The sequence below is a fragment of the Mesocricetus auratus genome, unplaced genomic scaffold (assembly GCF_017639785.1).
Source record: "Mesocricetus auratus isolate SY011 unplaced genomic scaffold, BCM_Maur_2.0 Super-Scaffold_100018, whole genome shotgun sequence".
NCBI lineage: Eukaryota > Metazoa > Chordata > Mammalia > Rodentia > Cricetidae > Mesocricetus > Mesocricetus auratus.
In genome coordinates, this window is record NW_024429199.1 from 37,748,889 (window position 1) to 37,765,237 (window position 16,349).

General features: G+C 45.6%; 1 protein-coding gene and 1 non-coding gene across 2 annotated transcripts in view; both read left to right on the forward strand.

Annotated features, from left to right (window-relative positions):
- Mthfd1l (methylenetetrahydrofolate dehydrogenase (NADP+ dependent) 1 like) overlaps positions 1-16,349 on the forward strand; it is a 157,730-nt gene that overhangs the window by 97,764 nt on the left and 43,617 nt on the right. Inside the window, exons 22-25 of the mRNA XM_040728145.1 lie at positions 534-575; positions 1,408-1,508; positions 2,033-2,210; positions 13,379-13,486. Of these exons, the coding sequence (XP_040584079.1) occupies positions 534-575; positions 1,408-1,508; positions 2,033-2,210; positions 13,379-13,486 (429 nt within the window). The remainder of the gene's footprint in view (positions 1-533; positions 576-1,407; positions 1,509-2,032; positions 2,211-13,378; positions 13,487-16,349) is intronic.
- On the forward strand, positions 14,438-14,594 carry LOC121132933. The gene has a single exon (XR_005869656.1). It is a non-coding gene; the product is annotated as a U1 spliceosomal RNA (small nuclear RNA).

The window sequence follows — 16,349 nt, forward strand, 5'->3', positions numbered from 1 at the left end:
TTAGGCATCTTCTTAGTCCTCATCTTAAAGGAGGGAGGGTGTTTAAACAGCTCATCCCTAACTGAGATGCCTGAAACCCATATTTAATGAGGATTCAGGGATTACCTTCTATTTTTAATTGGCCAAATTAGCATAAAAACTGATACAGGTTTTTCTTCGTCTTTCGAGATGACAATTTGGTTTTCCTCTTTAAGACTATAAGTGTTACTTAAAATATTACTTTCAAGAAGTCTTACATTGCCAGAACAAGCCCCATTTAGGCAGCTACGTAATGGGGTTTTCCTAATCAGTTTGCTAAGGTTTTGATTCGCCCCCATCTATATGAGTAAAATGTTAACTATACAAAATTTTAAGATTTTGGAGTATTTTTTCGTAACTACAGAACGCTCGTGTAAACATTACACTAATTGATTTATTCAAAGTTGAGTAGAACTGTCCTATAAAAACCATCTGGGCCTGTTTCTACAGGAAACACCCCCCCCCCCTCCCCAAGCAATGGGATGAGTCTTAGTTTTTGACTCTTTTTATTTCAGGTAACTGCTGGAGTCCCTCTCAAGAAAGAATATACAGAGGAGGTAAGAGAAGCTAATTATTCAACCCAATTAATGATTAGCTTCCAGTTGACCATCAATGGGTAGAGTGCTTGCCTTGCATGCAGGAGGACCTGAGTTCGATCCCTACCAGGCATGGTGGTGCAGGCTTGCTTTCTCAGCAAGAGGGAGGCAGAGACAAGTGGATCCTTGGGGCTCACTGGCCAGCCAGCCTACTGGGTGAGCTTCAGTCCAGTGAGAGAGGTAGAAAGCATCTGAGGAATATATATAGGCTTATTTGCAGTCCTCTGCCCCCGAGACAACCATCCTGACCCAGAAAAGAGGGAAGCTTGTACTTGTGTCTTCCTTTGCTGTAGGGAAAAGCTGACTCTTAGAAAGATGTGCAGTTGATTTTCATGGCTTATAGGAGTGCAGTAACTGTTGTGTGGGTAAGTCAACTAGCTGGCAGCCATACCACGTAGCTCCTACAGGTGGCACCATGGGCTTAAGCCAGGGTAGCTACGCCAGGACCCCCTCAGCCTCCCAGGAACTTGTGCCTTTTGACCCCCTGACTGCCGGGGGTGGCCTGTTTATTTTCTGATGACCAGTCCTCCATAGAAATAGTTGCCTGGTCCAAGACTTAAATACATGTGCATGAACCCAGACTGCTTTTGGAAGCGAAGTTGAACATGAATTACCTCTGTCTCAGCCATCTTTCTTGGAAACCCAAGGTGACTTGGGTCTCCTTTTAAAAGTTTCCAGGACAATAAACTAAGGAAAGATAGAATCAAAGAGTTGCCAGTGTAGTGAGGCTTGGCCTAGCTTGGGGGTGTTGATGAGCTAAGACATAATGACGCATAGGCTGATTTCCTTCCAGAACATTCAGTTGGTGGCTGATGGCTGCTGTAACCTCCAAAAGCAAATTCAGATTGCTCAGCTCTTCGGGGTGCCCGTCGTGGTGGCGCTGAATGTCTTCAAGTGAGTCCAGCTCTCTGTGTCTGTGGGGTCACCCTAGTGACCGCATTTGTGTCCTGAGGCCACTTGGGTTTCTCGGCTTCATCTGTGCAAAACCCACAATCAGTCGCTTTGTTCTGTTTGTTTGATTTGGTTTCATTTTCACAGATGTGTTCTCAAGGGTTACTGTGGAAATGAAACTCAGATAGTAAATTACCATCTGTTTGGTTTGGGGGTGGGGATGGGGGTATTGTTCCATTCTACCCAGTGCTTCTGGGTGACAGAGAAAATGAATGATCAAAAGAAGATATTATAGAATTTTCTCGATTAAAAACCCGTAACAACCTGAAATATTCGAGTTGTGTTAGAGAGCATTCTTCTAAGTGCTTTTCCTCAAGTATGGTTTACTTAAACACAATGGGACTACTTTTGATGTTTAAAATATATTCAGTGCTAGGGAACGGAGTTCTGTATAAACCGTGAGTCTTTCTTTCAAAACATCACTAAGTGAACACAGATGCAAAAACCACAACCGTTCTGCTCACCAGGACTGACACCCGCGCGGAGATCGACTTGGTGTGTGAGCTCGCTAAGCGGGCCGGTGCCTTTGATGCGGTCCCCTGCTATCACTGGTCGGCTGGGGGAAAGGGGTCTGTGGACTTGGCTCGGGCCGTGAGAGAAGCTGCAAACAAAAGAAGCCGTTTCCAGTTCCTGTACGATGTCCAGGTAAGTCGCAACTACCATGACAACAGTGGAGTGGTGGCTCTTGGGTCTTGTAGAAGGCCAGTGCCCTGTTCACATGGCCCAGCTCACAGAGCCTTCCTAAAGGCTCCACAGAGAAGGGAGCTCATGGCGAAAGGCATTAGCCATCAGGCAAGGTTTGTGTGCCAAGGGCAGATGCTACTCCTGCCCACAACCTGTGCTCTTAAGACTCTGCTTTCAAACAGCGGGCACAAGGGAAAGGAAGGCTCTTGGGGGTAAGCTAAGGCTTGTATGAATTGACCTCCAGCAACAAGACTTTCGAGCATGTTCACAGCTGCTCAATTGAGGCATTTTCCTTGTCCATTTCTGCTATGGTTCTTGTAGTTTTTGGGCTTGGGGTGTGTGTGTGTGTGTGTGTGTGTGTGTTGGATATGTGTGGCCGCACACATGCCACAGCATTCATGCAGAAATCGGAGGTCAACTTGTGGGAGCCAGTTCTGCCCAGCCACCGTGCCGGCTCCAGACTCAGCAGCAGGCACCTTAAGCCACAAAGACGTCTCGCCAGCCCTCGTGTAGTTTCCTTGCACGATCTTACTTATCTCCCCCTTGTAGTGAAATGCGTGTGTTACCATCTATGAGCGTGCAGTTCAATGGCACTGAGTGCTTTGCATTCATTGTTGTGCAGGCAGTTTCTAGAACTATTCTCATCTTAGAACACTGAAACTTGGTATTCATTTAACGGTTCCTCCTCCTCCCCGTCCACAGATCTTTCTAGGAACCATCATTCTCCTCTGTGTTTAAGAATTTGACTGCTTAGCTGCTCCATATAAATGGGATCTTGCAGTGTTGGTCTTTTCTACGGTGGCTTGTTTCAGACTGCGTGACTTCCATGGATGTCACTGCACATGTGAGAATTGTATTTGCTTTTAAAAAGACTGCATGCTGTCTTTACTGCATGTATACACCACATGTTGCTGACAGGTGTAGGTTACACATGACTACTGTAAATGCTGTATTGCTCACATGTGTCTATAGTATGTGTGTGTGTGTGTGTGTGTGTGCACGCGCACGCGTGTGCATGTGTGCACACTTTGAAGATGCCTTTCAGTCTTTGAGCTGTATAGCCAACAATGGGAATACCAGGATTTCTAAGTTGGTTTCTTTTTTTCTTGGGGGTGGGCACTTTTGGGTGTTTTGTTTTCCGAGATAGGCTCTCATATAATCCTGGCTTACCTTGAACTTACTATGTGTTAAGGAGAGCCTGAAATTCCTAATCCCTCCTGCCTCTACCTCCTTAGTGCTTAGATTGCAAGCAAGCATGTGCCCCCATATCCAGTCTTCTAATTCATTTTATAACTCATCTTGACCTTGAGCCCTAAAGTTGAAAACCTGGATTTCCCAGAATTCACTGTTCCCAGACATTGTCCTGGTGTCCACTCCCATCTCCATTCTGGATTTCATTGCTACTGCTCTGGTCAATGGATTTGTCCTCAGAGGATGTCCGTGGCTTGCCAGCGTGTCATCCTAGAAGCTAACAGCCACTCCCATCTCCGTCCCTCACACATTCCCCAGGCCTGTCACAGAGGCAGCGTCACTGTCTCCCACTTTCGTGACTCAGCAGTGTAGGTGAACAGGAAGCAAAAGCCTGGCCACATCTGTCCCTCTGCAGTCTCGTCAGGAAGAGTACTAAGCTGGGGAGCGCTGTCCACACACAGACACTTCTTTTCATCCCTGTATTTCTGATTGGCAAGGGCCAGTGGTGCCCTGCTCTAGGGTTAAACTGGTGACGTGCAGAGGCGGGGGAACCTGTCCACTGTCCCAGAAGGAGAAGGAGGCAGACCTGGCAGTCTAACTAAGACAGAGGTCAGCATGCTGCTTTTATCCTCAGCCCTGGGAACTGTGTGTACAAGGATGTTCAAGGGAGGGATGGGACCTGCAGCTGAGGGGACAGTGACTGTATAACTCAGAGAGGTGGCAGAAACTGATAGGCGCAGAGTCTCTGCCAGTGAAAGGCATCACTGACATGTTAGCCTTTTGTGGCGGGAAGGGCTTGAGGAATGAATTGTGATGGTTAATGTGGAATGGGTTTATTCATGAAAAGGCCACTTGATGAGTGGGGGACTAGAATATTCTGGGTTATTGGTCAAAATCAATAGGGGAGTCCTGTTAAGATAGCTCAGCAGGTAAAGGTACTCACTTACTGCCAAGACTGATGTCCTGAGTTCAACCCCAAGGACTCACGTGGTGGAAGAGGGACATCAGGAATTCAAAGTTGCTCTCTAAGTTCAAAACCTATCTTTCTGGGTTTTGGTGGTGGTTGGGTTTTTTGTTTGTTTTTCTTTCTTTTCTTTCTTTTTGGTTTTTCAAGACAGGGTTTCTCTGTGTAGCTTTGGAGCCTATCCTGGCACTCGCTCTGTAGAGTGCTGGGATTAAAAGCATGTGCCACCAATGCCTGGCTTGGTTTGGTTTTTCTGTGTAGTCTTGGTTGGCTGTCCTGGAACTTGCTGACCTTGAACTCATAGAGATCCACCTGTCTCTGCTTCCTGAGTGCTGGGATTAAAGACATGGTCTACCATCCTGTCTTGGGAAAACAAAACCCAAGTGTCAAAAAGTTTCTAACATCCACCAACTCTCAAAGGAACCCTGCTTTTTGTGTGTCTTACCTGAATTTTCATTCTTGAGTGTGTATTCCTTTTTTAAATTGTCATATATGGACAAATGTTGCTGGAGTTTCTTTCCCGCTAGGTCCCGCCTAGCCCAGAGCCATTTTGCCCCAAATAAACACACTGTTGGCCAAGGGCTAGGGCTTCTTTTTTTTGGTTTTTAGGAGACAGGGTTTCTCTGTATTGTTTTGGAGGCTGTTGGTCCAGCCTGGCCTCGAACTCACAGAGATCCGCCTGCCTCTGCCTCCCAAGTGCTGGGATTAAAGGCGTGCTCCACCACCGCCCAGCAGGGCTAGGGCTTCTTACTGGCTAGCTCTGTCTTAACTATTGACCCATTTCTACTAATCTATGTATCACCGCAAGGCTGTGGCTTACCTGAAATCCGGCATGTCACTCCTTCAGCGGCATGGCATCTCCTCACAGCCACTCAGCCTCTCTCTGCCTACCTTTCCCAGAATTCTCTTCGTCTACTAGTCCTGCTTATCTTCCTGCCTCTATTGGCCAAATTGTGTTTTATTCTTTAACCAATAAGAGAAGCATATACAGAAGGGCATCCCCCATCAAACAATCATAGTTGTATTTATTGGTAAGGTGCACACCTCACGCACCACCAGGATCAGGCAGGATGTGCAGCTGGAGAGTGGAATCCTTAAAACGCATCTTTGCAAAGCTTGAGGAGCGACGCTGGAAGCCAGCCAGAGTCTGTCTGTTCCATCAAGGTATCCTGTCCAGACCCTTCCTCTAAACGTGCAGACATTTTGAGGTCTCACGTTTGCTCTGGAGTGCAGTGAGGACTGGACGAGACAGCTGGCTGCGGGTTTGTGACCTGGGACACTGTCAGCCCTGCTAGTTTACGCTTGGTTTCTACTCTGCCAGTCATTTTCAAAGCGGGGTGTGCTTAGGGGTGTTTGTTTGTTTGTGTGTCTCTACTTGGTTATTGAGGAATTGCTTCATTTTTCTTTGAAGATTCAAACTTGAACATATTCCAGTTAGAAGCATTGTGAGTTTTCTTTTAATTAAGACTCAAGGCCTTTGCCACCAGAACCTCAAATTTTATATGTATAAATTCAAATGCATGTATACGTGCATATGTATCTACATGCATATATATAGTTGGTTTTTAAGAGTAGAGGTGTGATTGACTCAAAGTCATTCATTTTTATATGTTTGCTTCTGTGGCTTTACATAAATTATTGTGTATGCTGGGTTGGATTTATAGAATTTTAAAATTTAAGATGTTATTTATTCATCTATTTTGTAGCAACTGGGGAGGGAGGCACACTTAAATGAGGAAGGTTGCAAGGCCCTTCTCCTTGTCCTTGCCCCTGTCCCCCACTCTGCCCTATTGTCATCTCTCCCTTGGTCACCTGTACCCGCATGCCCTTTGACCTGATTCTCCTTTCTGCTTCCCAGACACTGGGCCCTCTGGGGTAATGTGTGCGAAGCGGCCTGTGCATTTCTCAGATGGTTGTTTCTCATTAGTAAGTCTGCCAACCTCGCCTAGCCTAACCGTGAGACGTGTCTTTCACTCCCAGACCCCATCATTCTCCATCACACATTGCAGCTGCCTTACTTAGGAGGTTTCACAGGGGTTCTGAGGTGAACCCACTGCTCAGCGGGGGATGTTTGGGGACCAGGAAATATAAAGTCGCCCACTCAGTAGCTCAGATGCACTAGTCTCTTGCTCCAAGTATGGTTTGTGTCAGAGACACAGATCCCTGATGTTCTCAGGAGCAGAGACAGCTGCTGGGAGGGGGGAGGACACGACACCAGTGGGTACGTGTGCCATGCAGTCCTTGTACCTGTGGTCTGGTCAGTGTAAATGAGCATGGACAGTTTCCAGTCGTGTGTCTGTTTGAATTACTGGCTGGAAAGGCTGCCTGCCAGACCACGTGTACATCATTTAAAATCAATGCTTCGTTTAAGATACAGGCTACGAGCTGAAGGCATCACCGTGCACCTGGAGATTTATATTCGGCTTAGAAGTTATTAATTGATCCTTCTCCTTACATATTTTGTGGGCGTCAAAATACATTATTCCAGTGTCACAGAACAGAAATGGTTAACCCACATGCTTTCAGCTCCACGGCCTTGGAGACACAAAGAACCCTATTTCTTATTCAGCGTGTCAGGGTGCATACCAATGACTTTATTTGGTGCAGAGCTGAAGCAGCAACAGTGTGGGCTTGCTAAGATGTGGTCAGGGGTGGGTGGCAGAATGCTAGGTGGCTTTCTCATCACTCAAAAGGGACTTTTTCCAAGCTGCTGCCTGCCTTTAGCATCTGATCTCCAAGTGAGAGGAAACGACACTGTTTATAAGACACTGTTTGTTTTTGTTTTATTCTCTGTCTCTCTCTCTCTCTCTCTCTCTCTCTCTCTCTCTCTCTCTCTCTCTCTCTCATGCCCACATGTGTTGGGTGGGGTATGTATACCTGTACTCACTTGGAGATCACAGTACATAAGCATTCCACTTCATCGCTTATCCCATTGAAAGTCGGTCCCTCACTAAACCTGGAACTGGCCTGGCAGCCAGCAAACCCCATCGACCTATGCCTCTCATAACACTGGGACCTACACGCACATATTTTTTACACGGCTGCTTGCTCGGCAAGAATTCTTACTCATGGAGACAATGCCCCAGCCCCGTGATGCCTTTTTTCTCGGTTATTTCTTGCAGCTTCATTTTTAAACTTTAATTCTATTTCACTTTATTTAGTGCTTTTTTTTTTCTTGGTTTGGGGGGGACAAGAGTTTCTCTGTGTAGCATTGGTTGTCCTGGAACTCTCTTTGTAATTCAGGCTGGCCTCAAACTCACAGAGATCCGCCTGCCTATGCACATGCACACACACACACGCACTCATGTACAAGCGCTGTGTGTGTTCCAAAAAAAAATGTATAAAAGTTTAATACTTTTCTGGGTTTTATCAACTGTTTTATTCCATAAAAAGATCAGTTTTTAAATAGTTTGATTTAACAACTTCTTTGGGTATTTCCAGAGACTTTTCAAAAATAATGTTTGGATAGCTTCTACCAGCCTGGATCACCATGAGTATGACATATAAAAGCCACCGTATCCTCTACCTTACGGTGATAGTGTCACTTGGCCAAGGTTTACGGTGCACCAGCTGCACGCAATAAAGCTATGCAAGGGACTGGAGAGATGGCTCAGCAGTTAAGGGCGCTGCTTGTTCTTCCAGAGGACTCAAGGTCAATCCCGGCTCCCACATGGCAGCTCAGCCATCTCTAACTCCAGCTCCTAAGAATCTGACACCCTCTCCTGGCCTCCAAAAAACGCAGCCGATACGCAGACATACACGCAGGCAAAATACCCACACCCGTAAAATAAAATAACGATTTTCAAAAAGAAGCTACATGTTGATATGATGATGGTTGGTCATATTGTTTTTCTAAAGCCATGCTGCCCAAGACACTGGCAGCTGTTTAGATGATAATGAGCTAAAATAAAATTAAGGATTCATTTCCTCGGCCATTTTACAAATGCACTGGTTCTGTTCCGATGCTTCAATACTTCTGTGATATGCCTTGCTACTTGGCTGGAAAGAAGAGGCAGAAAATATTTGTATGGTGGCAGACATTCTGTTGGACAGTTCCATTGTAGAATATTCCGGGCTCCTGATACTTCAGAGACTTGGGAGAGAATTGACGGGGAATGTGTTTGGAGGGGTTTGATGTAACGTTAATTCAGAAAGGAGCAGCACTAGTCCAGACACGTGGCCCTCTAAAACCTGTCGGTGTGTTTGCCTGCCTGTATGCCAGCGCACCACACGTGTGCCTGGTACCCTCAGAGGCCGGAAGAGGACACCAGATCCCTTGGTACTGTAGCTACAGATAGTTGTAAATTCCCATGTAAATGCTGGGAAAGGAACCCAGTCTTTTGCAAAAGCAGTCAGCACTCCTAGCCACTGAGCCACTTCTCATGAAGTCTTACTCTGCGTGTTAAACTCCTACCATATACAATTAGGATGCTCGCTATTTTATAATAAGCTTTCTGGGCCCTTGCTGCTTGGGCCGAGGCTTCTACCTTGTTCTTCATACAGAATGAAGGTTTTTTTGGTTTTTTTTTTTCTTTTGCTTATTGAGATCTTTATTGTCCTTCCTTCCAGACACTATTCAAGCTGTTTTGTTTTGTTTTTCCATTCTGGGATCAACCCCAGAGCCTTGTGCATGCTGGGCAGGTGCTCCACCACCCTGGGCGGGTACTCCACCACCAAACCACGCCCTCGAAAGTTCCCTTTCGTGTCTTGCCAGCTTCTGCAGCTCCCTGTGCCTTCCCTGCAGTGTGCCATGCCACCTCCTGACTCCTCCATGTTTACTCAGAGCCCTGACTGTTCACTCTCTCCTGTCACGCTCGTTTACTCTGCCAGTGTTTGTGCTCCACCGGGAATCCTTGCACAGAGTCCCAAAACGTGTGTGTGATACCTCGGCATTGTGAAAGGACTTGTCATAGAAGGTTATTTGCTTATTTAGCCCAGGCTTGGGCAAGGCCTACTATGTGTAAACGATTCTGCTAAACGCTAGGCCTTCCAGAGTGAGGGAATAAACAGATTCATCCCTGTGTACACAGTCAGGGGAATGCCAATGCCGATGAATGCATAAACACTTTCAACCTACTTTATCATTTTATCTGTCTTTATAAAAGTTATGGCTTTCCACAATGAATTCCAATATCAAGTGAAGATCAGTGGTTCAGCTTCCTCTCCACCCACCCACCCCCCCAGCCCAAGTTTATACTTCTCTTCACAACCAAGCTGGAAAAGACTAGAAAGTTCCTTCACTGAAGACGTAGAAAATACATAGATTACCCACAGTGGAAGGAGAAATGCTCACGTGGTGACATTTTCACACTGCCCCTTAGCAATAACTTAACTGAGGCGTTTTTATTTGTTTACTTGCTAAACGCTGCAGTAGAAGCCCCTCAGAGCCTCGGCAAGGGGCTTCCTGCTCAGTGGGTTGGATGGAGAGCCTGCTGAGAGCCATGCAGCTATACTAATGAGAGCCAGAGGTGAGGCTGCCCATTGCTCCGCTCTTCCTGTTTTTCCACTCACCGTGGGTTGGGGGGGAGCCCTGCTTAGTACAGATCACAACGTCAGCCTGGACACTGGCTTGATGTTCCCAAAGTACTTTCCAGTAAACACTGGCAAGAAAGAGATTAGTTACTGGAAAAAAAAATATGCACTCCCTTGTGCTCGCAGAAGGTTGGCGTGGTCCTGAGACAGGCAATATCGGAAGCCTAGCTGGATGAGGGAATTCTATCCCGCCAGAAAGATCTGCTAGCATCTCATTCGATTTTTGTTTGTTTGGGGGGCAGTGGGGTGTGCTATTTGGACGGCAGAGTACGAGAGTCATGTCTCAAACTCCAGTCAGGCTTGTCAGCGAGTGCCTTTAGCTGCTGAGCCTTTTCACCGGTCCTGTACTGTCCCCTAGCCACCACGAGGAAGGAGACTGGTAGCTTCAGCAGTGGCGGGAACAAGTTCTTCCTCGCATGGCTGTGTCCTATGCAGACAGTGAGGTCAAAGGTTCACGCACAAAGTCCCCTGTCACTGTTACCCCAACAGCTCAGCTTTCCTGTATCTTCTGTAACTCCTGTGCCACCAGGAGCTCATGAGCTTAGATAACAGGAAATGTATAGTCAATTGTTTAACTGGTATGCGGGGATAACTGTCCGCTCCAGAGGCTAGAGTAACCTTTTGGTAAATGGTTCCTGTGATTGCTAACACTTGCCAGAATCTAAAATCACCTAGGAGACAAACCCCTGTTCCTTTCCAGCGTTAGCGTGTGTATTCACACACACCACGGCGTGTGGAAGTCAGAAGACAGTGGGCAGAAGTTTGTTCTCTCCTTCCACCGTGCGGGTCCTAAGCATCAAGCTCAGGCTATTAGGCTTGGCAGCGAGCACCTTCACCTGCTGAGTCATTTTGGCAGCCCTCTGCCTTGTGTTTTGGAGCAGTCTTTTGCTAAAGCCAAGCTTACTTCTTTACCTAGGTCGTAAAGTGGACCTGTTTCCTCCTCCCCGGTGCTAGAAGTATTGGTGAATCAAAGCCATAATTATGAGAGTGCTGGATCCGAACTCAGGTCCTCACGCTGTACAGCAAGCACTTTACCCACAGAGCAATCTCCCCAGCCCGTGATTTAGGGCTTTTTTAATAATTATATTAGCTATTTTCTTGATTACTAGTGAGATTAGTTTTCATGTGGTTGTTAGTTTTTGCCCATTATTGTCTTTTAAACTATTCAAATATTTACTTCTCAGTATACCATTATCCTTTTACCTTTAAAGTTTTATATTTTTAAATTCAGAAGTTGCTGAGTATAATGGCACACACCCATAATCCCAGTGTTCAGGAGGCTAAGTCACTCTGTCTCAGAAAAAAGAATATTTTAATTTTAATTTTATTTATGTGTATGTTTATATTGTATATGTCTGTGCATTGTATGCTAACCTTGTGCTCTTAGAGGCTAGAAGAGGGTTACCTAATCCTCTGGGACTGAAGTTAGGATGGTTTGTGAGCCGCCATATGTGTGCTAGAAATGAAACCCAGGTCTTCGGCGAGTCATCTCTTCAGCACGCCCAGAGGGAAAAAAAATTAAGGATCCATAAATCGTTTCTCTTATGACTTATTGTATGTGAATGTGCATCAGTGTGGGTGTGTAAGAGTGTGTGGGTTGACAGGGTTTCATGTACCCTAGGCTATCCTTGAACTCGTGTAGCCAAGGCTGACCCAAGCCACCTAATCCTTCTTCCTGTACCTCCCCAAGTTCTGGGAACACAGACATGTATGGCCCATGTCCAACTTTATGCGGTCCCATTGTTACCGTCTTTAGGAATTTTTTCCCTGTGTTGGGAAGACAAGTCCTGTGGCATAAAGAGCTTTGATTTTTCAAGTTGAGGCCTCTGTTCCATTTTTGCAGAGAGGCAGGCTGGCGCGATTCTAATTTTGTTTCTTTCTAGTCAAAAGTCTGCTGGGTTACCAACCCTTTCTATATTGTACTACTTCCATTCTGTACCGCCTCATAGCTGGAGAGATGTCCGTCTGAGTCCACTCTTCCCTGCCATTGGGTAATTCATCTATTGCTGTGTTGACATTACAAGAAATTTATTAATACAGCTTTGTGGTGTTATTGATGCTTGATTTATGCCATGGCTTCAGTGTGCATTTTTAGAACTAGTTGACCACATTCTGGAATCCCAGGTGCTCTTGGGATTTTCATTGGAATCGCATTGAACTAATAAGGTAAATAATAAAGAGGTGATGTGTGTACTGAATTGAATTACTTCATTCATGTACATGGTAGTTGTCTCTACTGTTTATAGCCCTTTTCCATCCTTCAATGAAAGCTTGTCTAGACTTACACCTGCTATAGTGGCTCGTGGCTTGTGATTTTCGTACCAGCACTCAGGAAGCAGTGGCAGGCAGAGCTCTGTGAGACTGAGGCCAGCCTGGTCTACAGAATGAGTTACCAATCCAGCAAGGAATGCATAGTGAGAACCTATCTGGGAAGGGGGTTGTTTATATTTCGCTTGTTATACAACAACATGACAGTAATAAAATCCGCAGTACTAAAAAGCCAGGCTCTAAGCAGTTGATGGTTCTATCAGGGCTGGGAAGGTGGCGGGTACTAGGTTGTGTTTTGTCTTGATTGGATAACTCTCCTCCCTATACACCATATGTCCTTGCCATGCACAGTCCTTGGGTCACCTGCCCAATGGGTGAGACCCTCCTTCCAGCAGGATTACGTCTAGGTTTCCGGTCTAGAATTTTATAGATGAGATCATGCACACATTAACTTACTGGTAGCCTTTACTTTGTTTTTATTTTGTTGGGAGTGATTTGTTGGTTGTTTTGTTTGTAAGTACTGGCATGTTTCACTTAGTTTTTATTTTGTTGGGGGTGATTCATTGGCTGTTTGTTTGGAAGGAGTCATGGAGTGTGTTTTTGTAGGTTTTGTTGTTTAGGCTTTTGGTTCTATGAGATAGCCTCACTATATTACCCAAGTTGGCCTAAATCTTGCAGTCCCCCTCAGGCTTCCAGGTGCTGAGATTTGGGGCATGTGCCACTACCCCTGGCACCATTTGACATTCATCTGGTCTTCTCAAAGTTTCTCCCATGCCACTTGATTTCTGAGAGTTAGCTAATGCGACAGGAGAGTCAATGTCTGGTTTCCAGTGACATACCCTATCATATCAGCACTTCAAATGTCTATGAAGTCCGCTTATTTTTAGTAATGTTTTTGCAAAACATAAACCATTATTTTTAATGCTGAAATGGTTTAAAACAGTTAACTGGGTTGCCCGTCCTTTTGTTGGCTAAATATCAAGACTTCCTTCCTGCTGACTGACTTCTAATGTGAATATTTTAGTGCCTTGGTGACTAAAGGAGAAAAGATGGCTGGTCCGGAATGCTGTGCTTGTGGGGCGTTTTCAGTCAAAATCTAAAATTCCACCAAGTCTTCCCTTAGTCTTCGACCATGTTAAGGCCAATGATTTTGTTGTCATTCTTGTTCCCCCAGCTGCCGATTGTGGAAAAGATAAGAACCATTGCCCAGGCTGTCTATGGAGCCAAGGATATCGAGCTGTCTCCTGAGGCGCAATCCAAAATCGATCGCTATACGCAACAGGTAAACAAGGTCCCTCCCTGTACCTTTTGGGGGAGAGGGATGGGATCAGTCTTGTAGTCTAAACATGCACACCTTGATTTGAGGACAGGTAAAATCTGTCTCGTAACTAGGCTCTATTAAATAGCCTGAGGATCAACAGAGACTATAAAGCAGCAGCATAGGTACTGTTGGCTGGCTAGAGCATCACGGTTAAGGTATTTATCCTCTGACTCGGGCATCTGACTCTGAGACTGTGACTGTGTCTCGCAGTGCCGGGGAAGGAACCAGGGCTCCTGTGCTTAGTCAACACTTTCCCACTGACTCCATCCCTATTCAGGGCACCTGATACGGGTGTCATCCATGTTGACACCCCTGCTCACTCAGCAGAAGCAATGGAAAGTGTCCCTTTGGTGGGAGGGGGGCGGGGCGGGGGTGGTCAGCGTTTGATTCTTTACAGCATTTTCTCCTCACTGTGAGGCTCTACTGCCTTAAAAATGCTTGCGTGCCGCAGGTGAGGTGAACACGATGGGAGTGTTTGGTGTTTTTATGCAGACGAGTCATTAGTTTGTTCTCAGGACTGCCCTCAGGAACTGAAGATTCCACTGTCTTCTACCTGTAGGCAGTGACAAGTAAGCAAGCACTGTGAGGGACTGTGTGCCCCTGTCTTAGCCTAGTTCCAGAGAAGTCAGGTTTGCAGAGGCTTGCTCTCAGGGTCACTATGTAGCACTGTCGTCTTTTTCCCTATCCTATCTACAATATGGTTGATATGCTGTTAGATACTATCCTGTCAGTGACACGTTGTTTCTCTGGGGTTTGATAAAAATCACTTTCCAGCCAGGTGCCACATGTCTTTAATCCTAGCATTTGGCAGGCAGAGACAGGTGGATCTCTTAGTTCAAAGCCAGCCTGGTCTACAGAGCAAGTTCCAGCACAGCCACAACTACACAGAGAAACCTTGTCTCAAAAGAACAAACATTTACCTGGCAGGGGAGATACCATAGTCACGAATGTGGTTTTCCCAGGGCAAGCCTTATCCATTGCACTCCAGACATGCTGCCCCTGCATTTCTCTAAATGTAGGAAACTGCATCAGTTTTGGTAGTGGGGAACTGTGTTCGTACTCTCCCCTGAAGGAAAAAAATAAGTGCTGTCTTCTGTCATGCTCTTCCTTACTGCCTTGACAAAGGGCCTCTCACTGAACTACAAGTTAGCCCTTTCCGCTGGGCTTCCTAGCCAGCAGGCTCTCAGGATCCACCTGTCTCTATGAACCCCACTCCTGTCATGCTGGAATTACAGACACACATACCATGTGCTGATTCTCACGTGGACATTGGGGATTCGAACTCAGGTCCTCAAGCTTGCAAGAGTAAGTGTTCTTATCCACTGAACCATCTCTGCAGTCCCTGAGCTTTTCTTTATGTAAAACAAAAGGATTCCCAGACTAGGGCTGTAGCTTATTAGTGAGTGTTTATGCACCAAGTCCAGCGTTGAGTCCGCAGCACTGTGCAAACTGGGTTTCGAATTGAAAGCCTGTAATCACCGCGGGGAGGGTGGAAGCAGGAAAATTAGGATCACTCTTAGCTACACGGAGTGTTGAAGGTCAGCCCTACTAAAGACCTTACGTCTCTTCTGCACCACTTGTCCATCCCTCTGCACTTTGATGACTTTGGCAATTCTTTTGGTTCTGTACACACAATGCAGTGAAGTAATTGTCACCAAGTTTGGGGTATTTTTCCCCAAGAACTTTTAATGCTAAGAACTATCATTTATTCTAATAGTCTTTTTTAGTTATAAGATATTATCTATTGTATAATATTTTAGTGAGTTATTTTATAAATTTTTTCTGTTAGCAAATTTTCAAAAACTATATATATAATATTGTGTGTGTGTGTATGTATATGTATATATTTCATCGGGCGATGGTGGCGCTCGGGAGGCAGAGGCAGGCGGATCTCTGTGAGTTTGAGACCAGCTTAGTCTACATGAGCTAGTTCTGGGACAGCCTCCAAAGCCACAGAGAAACTCTGTCTCGAAAAACCAAAAAAAAAAAAAATTCATAGGAATTATTTCAATACTTAATCATTCCACAAAACAAAAAATTCTGGGTATCAATTGTGACTTTTTTTTTTCCTCACCAAAATCCTCATTAGTATGTAAAAATGGGGGTTTCAAAACCACAACACACACAATTGATAGTACTCTAAAATGTCCTGAATAGTTTTAGGTTGAATCATAAGTAATTGCGTTCTGTCATCTGTCTGACTACCACGGGAACATCCCTTGAAAGTGAGTGGCGAGTATGTGGCTGCAGTTAATTAGTGAGACTCTGAAGGGACACTATGTGCTGTTTAGTTACAGCGTCCTTCCCAGACACTGTCCTTTTTGTAAGATGCTGCACGTGCCTTCTTCCCCTTTCCCCTTTGGAATTCTGGGTCAGGCACAGACTTTGGTCCTGAAAAATAAAAGAGGCTTAAAAAGTGACCTCATCTTACTTCCTATAATGTAATCACAGATCAAATAGCCATGATTCATAAACCAGCACAAAGGGCCCTTTGCTTCTGAGCAGACTCCAAGGAGGACGGAACAGTGAGACTAAGAGCCTCATTAGGAGCCTTGTTCTGCATTACCTTTCTCTTCCCTGGATATTAATAGCCTTGGAAAGTACTTTCTACAGCTGTTCCCCTGCAGTGTCTAAAAATGGCCTTGCTTTTACACACACACACACACACACACACACACACACACACACACACGTGCAAGTGTGTCCTCTTTAGGAAATTCCCAGCGTAAACAGAAGACCTCACACACTGATAAGTCATGGCCATAGGGACAAGCCGTTTGTGGCTCCATAAGTAGCAGCAATCACTACTGCACCTGCGCAGATC